General features: G+C 34.0%; 1 protein-coding gene across 2 annotated transcripts; it reads right to left on the reverse strand.

Moving 5' to 3' along the window:
• Positions 1-257: 257 nt before the first annotated feature.
• LOC107886338 (vacuolar fusion protein CCZ1 homolog B) lies at positions 258-6,090 on the reverse strand. Of its 2 annotated transcripts, XM_016810245.2 has the most exons (11): positions 5,960-6,090; positions 5,643-5,851; positions 5,438-5,531; positions 4,983-5,166; positions 4,845-4,883; positions 4,627-4,736; positions 3,485-3,580; positions 2,838-3,296; positions 2,005-2,160; positions 1,039-1,268; positions 258-541 (listed from the first exon to the last, which is right to left on the reverse strand). In XM_016810245.2, the coding sequence occupies exons 2-11, from the start codon at positions 5,822-5,824 to the stop codon at positions 511-513; spliced, it is 1,581 nt and encodes a 526-aa protein (XP_016665734.2). In that variant the 5' UTR covers positions 5,825-5,851; positions 5,960-6,090; the 3' UTR covers positions 258-510. The 2 variants fall into 2 exon arrangements, with proteins under 2 accessions (XP_016665734.2, XP_016665735.2); XM_016810246.2 differs by lacking the exon at positions 4,845-4,883.
• Between the last annotated feature and the right edge of the window lie 685 nt (positions 6,091-6,775).

The raw sequence follows: 6,775 nt of genomic DNA on the forward strand, positions 1-6,775 counted from the left end.
TACAAAAATCGCATGTATTCGAATCCGTGGACACGGCAAAATCTACTTTACCTTTATGATAATGACGCATTTTCATTCGGCAAAACAAACAAGAGATTAATTTTTCAACATATATCCCAAAAGCATGTATGAGACGATCATATTGCTCAGCTCATACCTTTACCTACATTCACCAGCTACATGCCTCATGTTGTCTGGTACAGACTAAAAAACCAACACTTAATAACAAGCCTAGGTCTAAAGAACACATATGAAGGTACTCCAGAAAAATAAATAAATCAATAAACAACCTTGCATTACATGCATCAACTCACCAATTGCATTTTTTGCATGCAACTGATAGATGATTAGCTTTATTTTTGTATTTTTTGCCACAAAAATCAGTAGCGAAAACTGAGCAAACCTTATAACATCTGCTAGGGCTGTCAAAGCTAGTAAAATAAAACGTTTATACAGCACATAAATATTTCATTATTGATATACTAATACAGTTGCCTCGACACTTTTTAACTAGTCCAAAGAAAATGCTCCACTACAATATCTGCAAAATTCACAAAACACATGTAAAATCAGATGTTGAGGAAGAAGCGTGCTTCAAATAATATGGACTATGGTTTTAGTCAATAATAAACAAGAAACAGGACAAAGGATCTAGGTTGCTCCCCGACTCTTTGTTTTCTTGAAATACCCATATCCCAACATGGGTAATGGAGATATGGTCTTTTAAAGATCCTCCAAATACATGGGAAAACTTTTTTTTAAAAATGAAAATTCCCATATCTAACACTAACACTTTAGCTCAAGTAACATAGCATCAGATTTGTCATTGATAAATCTTGATAAATAAAAATTCATTTTGATAGAAATCATTAAAGACAACTTTATACTTCCCAAATCATGAAAATATTTCAGGCTTTTCTTATGCATGAAGAAAGCTAAAGTACGAGGAATAAGTAATCATCAAGAGGAATGGACAGTAAAGTGATAACACCAATCTTGTAGAAAAACAACTGCAGAACCACAGCTATAATCCCTCACCTGTTACTGAATTTCTCAACAGCATCTGACGCATAGAGGAGAGTTTCATTAGCTTTCTCTAAAACCATATAAAGTTCCTTCCCTCCAATAATACGAGCAATGGCCCAAGCATTATTTTTCGCTCTAATAGACACTTCCAAATCTTTGTCACGACCTGGATTATCCCATTTTGATCGACTCTTTTCAGCATCTACTTCTTCTCTAAGCCTATTTAAGGCAAGAAAAGATTCCTGCATTATAAAACAAAAAGAGAACCAGCAAAGGCTTTAAAATTTATCTTGATGACTCAATGGATTCCAACAAGGTATGAGGGCTTCTACTTTCGTGATAACATCAGAAACAATAACAACTTATATTTATTCTCAGAGATGAAATTTGATTGACAACTGGAAATTATATTTGACCAGAATGGATAAATAGAACTGTAGAGGCTATCAACTGTTAAAATGATCATCTAAACAAAAATGCTATTACTGTGAAATAACTGAAAAAGAATAGTAAAACCATGCTTAGTACTTAGGTTATTTGAACATAGGGCACTTACCCTGCAGTTTTAGGAAGCAACAAAGCAAAATAAAGTAGCAACATTGACCTCTAATATATCAAGATACACATTCGAGCTCATACATACTCCCCTATCTACAATATTGTTCACATATTATTTTGATAAGGGGAGGGGGTTAAGGGGTGTCTAGGAATCAAACCCAAGACCTCATGCCAACATGGACTTCATTTCAACGGAAGTCCTTTGCCATTACACCATGGGATCAGTTGACATATCGTTCACAGATTATTTAAAAGTGAAATTTGAAATCAATTATTGCCAGATTATAAAACACATCAAATGCTAACACATTTAATTCAAAACAACTTATACCACTGAAATGATCTTCGACATTCTTCTTTTTTCCAGGTCAAGGCAAACAATATATTGTAACCATTTGAAAGAATAGCTCTGTGCTTTACCTTTGTTAATGTTGTAACCTTTGCTGGGGGTGAAGCCCTGGATATGTCTCTGTTACCATCCACTATCAAGTAGCGATACCCACTGACATGATAGGCATTCTCTCCACCCCATCCCTTTGACAACTTTTCTTCAACTTTCAAAATCTTCAGTGAGGCCTAAGAGTTAAAGAGATTGTCAGCCTAGCCAATTATGTAAAGATATTGTTTCTAAACTTGATATAATTATTGCATCTAATTATTAAGGATCATTGTCTATTAGGAATTTGCTTTAATGCTTAAGTCATGCACATTTCAAATGTCCTAAACATGAGTTATCATTTCAGATATTATTATATCTATCAAGAAGACAAAGGTTTTTGAAAGGTCTATATCACCAGTCCTTGTTCATACCACCAAAATATTTGAAAAAGGTGGATGCCAAAACTTTGCATGCAACAAAACGAATGGATTGGAAACAAAATTTGGGTAAAAAGACTTGGAAAGAAACAAAGATAATGCTTATATGAAACCCAAATAGTGCCATTGGTTTAAGACAAAAAGACGGACATAAGAAGTTCGTACGTTAGCAATCTAGACTAGCAGAAATGACTTAGGCCATGGGCTATGTAAGGGCACGGGCTCTAAGATGCAAAAGAAAGATTTTGAAGGATAAGAAGTGGGAAAGACAAGTATATAAGAAATAAATGAATTAGACATGCTGCGAGCTTATGAGGATACATTGTGAAAAAAGAATAGAATTTGTGAAACTAAAATAAAAAGTATTTGAATGAACTGGTTGATAAATGGAAATGCTTATGCTAAGTATGATATATATAGCACATGTAGGAACCAACATTTTCAAGAAGTTGCTGTTTCACAGTTGAAACACCTTGCTCCCCATTAAGGATAGAAGAAAGAGGGATAAGAAGGATCAACGTAAGGCTTTTGTACTGATAAGCACATAGATACATCCTCTCCTCCGTATGCTGTAGCCAAACTATTGGAGTGGTTACATCTGATCTACCAGCATCCACACCCCAAATATCAGTGATAAGAAAACCATCCTTCCCTTTGGACCACTTGTCATGCTGCAAGGGCCTTACAACACAGTATCTATTATCTCCAGCAGGAGAAGTATCTTGTGAACCATAAAATTGTTCTGAAACAGATCCAGAGGGGGCCAAGGTAGATCCAGCAGTAACATGTGATGAAGTGTTTCCCTTGCGTAAATAGGACCATGACCTTGCTCCAGAGGATAGAGCAAGTGGGGTTAGCCTTAAAACCGCGTACGTGAACAAGTTTACGGTATCCTCCTGATAACGATATCATTAGAAGCATTAGTATTTAGTTTTAATAAAATCTAACAGGAATGGTTCCTGTAAGAATGTTGACCAGGAAAATTTATTTAGCCATTAAACATTAATTTCATTTTAGTATAAAATTAGAGTCAGGTGAGAGAAACTAGAAAACTGCTACATCAGCTTTGAAGATCAGACCATACAGGAGAAAGTGTTGTGGACACGAGCAAGTCTTGAAATAAAACGAGCGAGGAGCATTGTGCATTGCCAGCAGAAGATTCTAATAGTCTAACAAGTGTCTGCCAAAACAAGAGGAAATCATTAAAACTAAAAGAAATAACAATTACAAACAACTGTCATTTTAAGGTGCATATGGTACTGTTCATCTTCTATGCTTATAGTAGCAAGCAGGTATATAAAGTTTTAATCATGCAAAGCAGCAATGAATGATTTTCTATAAGTTTCTAATCTCTGGTTTTAAAATAGTTTTAAGTTAGCAGGTTAAAAAATGCAGTAGAAAGCAACAGTGTTGTCAACTCTTGCATCTGGTATAAAAGGTCAAATAGGATTATCCAAACTCATTTTTTGGAAGAATCAACCAACTATTTATAAGATCAAACACTGAGAACTGTTCAATTAGATTCACTCATTAATGCCATATCTCTTACTCTGGCAAATTAAGAAAGCAAATCTAAGAGAGGCATCTAATGCTCTATTAAACTCCCTTTACCAGTTTTTCCTATGAAAATCCTAAACCTTATATATATAGTCAAGAAGAAAAATCAAAAAGTGTGTTCAATAGAAGACTCATGTCTCTGGATCTTACAGGTGAGCTTGATTGCGTTGACTTGCCCACTGAAAAGAGAAAAAGATCTAGACAATTTACAAACAACGACAATATATAATATAGAGTCACTTTGCTCTAATTATATAGCAAGAACTTAGAAATCTATGATAGGCAAGAACTTAGAAATCTATGATAGGAACAATATATGGGAAACTTTTACACAAGTGGAAATATGTGGTTTGATGGTTCAGTAGATACAGAGTAATGATAGCACCAGACCTCAAATTCAAACTACATTATCACTTCAAATATAGAGCAGAGCAGATTCATTCGAGCATAGAAACTATCTATTATCAGTTATTCAGTATGCTAATATCCAGTCACTAGTATTTTAGTTCCAAGGTTACATAACTCGAAACTACCATAATATAAGTTTCTTCATTGGAGGTAGGAACTTTAAACCACTTATTATGGAAAATGTGAAAGAATTTTGGCAATTCAACTACATATGATAACTGCAAAAACACACACGCATGCACACAAATTCTTAACACAAACCTGAACTTCAATTGCAGCCTCTCGTCCTACAGTTAGCATCTGTACAGTCCTTCGTTCCTTTAAACAGTCACAGAATGATGGCAACAGGAGTTTCTTCCCAACCAGAAAATCTGCCTCAAAATAAAAGTTATACATAAGGCATGAGATATAGCTACTTCAGCAAGACTTGGAAGCACAAATCCAGATAAAGCCATTTGATACAGCAACTTCAGCATTACCCCAGCAGCACTCATCCAAGGGAGACAGCTTTTGACATGCTGACAATTAGTGACTTGCAATGAAATATTTTGAATCAAAGACAAAATAACAATAAACTTAGCACAAGTTTCAAGCAGACATAAAATTTCATAACTTACCTCTTAGATAATCCATGATGAAAGGGTATAAATGAGCACGAGTTAGTCCTCCGCCAGGTTCTTTGTCAAGCAAAGCTCTAATAGATCCATGAAACATAATGAAAAGAGAGTGAATTTCCTTGAGAACCTCTCTTAATGCATCAATCCGCCATATGGCTTCCGGCTCCTTACTTTTCTCCACTATCTATAACAATAAATAGCAGATATCAGACATCAGACTTTCCCATCAAGGGACAAAATTTTACAGGTTGACCAAGATATATGTACTTTACTCTTTTTCCAACAAAATGCTGGTAATTACCGGAACACGTCTAAACAAGGTTTCAAGATTTCAAGACAATCTATTGACACCAATAACCAAACATTTGTACATCTATGCCTAAAATTACCATTCAGAAGCAAATGGACATAGAAAAAATATATATCATACTAGATAGTCACAACTACATTCATACCATAACCATCCAAATATCTGGCTCTGCCTCGTAAAAGACATGAGAGTGCCTCTCTGCCTCTATAACGTCGCAAGCAGCCTCCGGAGAGAAAATTCTGCAGAAAAAACTCTAATGTTTTTGTAAAAAGAACTAGCTAAACAAAGAAACTTTGTTCTAATCTTAAACTGAACACGATGGATCACGAAAGGGGTTCCTTAGTACTAACCGCGTGAATGTAATAAGCCCTTCGCTGAGCCCAACCACAGAGAGTTGAGTCGAAAAGGGCAAATCAGGAGGAAAGAAGTACAAAATTTTATCAAGTTCTTGCCCTTCATGTTGGCCTCTTCTCAAATCAAATATGCAGAGTTGCATGCCTTCAGTAGCAGTGCCAATAGACGACAAACCCATGAAACTAGCTAATTTGTTTCAATGAACCTGATTGAAATAAACAGAAAAAGGAAGATTGGAACGCAAAAAAAAGCTACACAATTATTAGGAAAGAAAAATTAAGAAAAAGCGACAGTGAGATGCCAAAACACTTACTCTGTAAAATTTGGCGATGAAGCTTCTCAGATCCTCAGTAGCCAAAGAACGAGAGCGAGTAGACTTGCGGTTTGGAGATGAACTTTGAATCGTAGGTGGAAGGAGTAATTGTTAGTTAATGAATAAAAATTAAATTAAAGAAGGGCAACTTTTGGGCTGTCATGGTAAAGCCCAATTTGAGTTGGGCATCAAGTTTGGAGCCTAAAGCCTACAACCACTCTTTTCAAATTGCTTAAATTTAAATTATCAAAAGCTAACTAAGAATTAGTTGAATATAATGGTAAGGCACATTGTATTATTAAGGAAAGAGCTTAAGCTCAAATTTTGAAGACAACATTTTTTTGGAGGGACAGCCACGAATTTTGAAGGGATATCAATTTGGTTTGATTTTTAGTTTTTTATATAGTTTTTTTCTAGACTTATTTTGAGAAATTAAAGTTATTTTTATAATTTTTTAATATTATTTGATAAAGTTTTAAAGAATAATTTTTCAAATAAATAAACAATAATCAATACATATTTTTTATACAAAACTCTTAAATAATTTTGACTATTTTAAATTTTATTTATTTTTTATATCATAAAAATTAGATTTAATTATAAATTAAATAAAAACTAGAATTCGATTTGATTACAAGTAAACACAATTTTTTAATTTGCATTTCATAAACTATTCAAACACTACAATTTAGATCAATTTTTGGTTTTTTAATTTTTCTCACTCGAACCTATAGTAAACTAGATTAATGGCACATGTGGGTGAAAATAATTAAAATATATATTTATTAAAAATCCATATAAAAATAATTGATGCTT

The sequence above is a fragment of the Gossypium hirsutum genome, chromosome A03 (assembly GCF_007990345.1).
Source record: "Gossypium hirsutum isolate 1008001.06 chromosome A03, Gossypium_hirsutum_v2.1, whole genome shotgun sequence".
Classification (NCBI taxonomy): Eukaryota; Viridiplantae; Streptophyta; class Magnoliopsida; order Malvales; family Malvaceae; genus Gossypium; species Gossypium hirsutum.

Bases quoted from the DNA above. Each gene is read 5' to 3' on its own strand.
- LOC107886338 (XM_016810245.2), bottom strand. From the start codon at position 5,824: ATGGGTTTGTCGTCTATTGGCACTGCTACTGAAGGCATGCAACTCTGC. The intron at 4,884-4,982 runs GTAAGTTATGAA...ACTAATTGTCAG, and splicing joins CATCATGGATTATCTAAGAG to CATGTCAAAAGCTGTCTCCC. The intron at 1,269-2,004 runs GTAAAGCACAGA...TTTATAATGCAG, and splicing joins AGGTTACAACATTAACAAAG to GAATCTTTTCTTGCCTTAAA.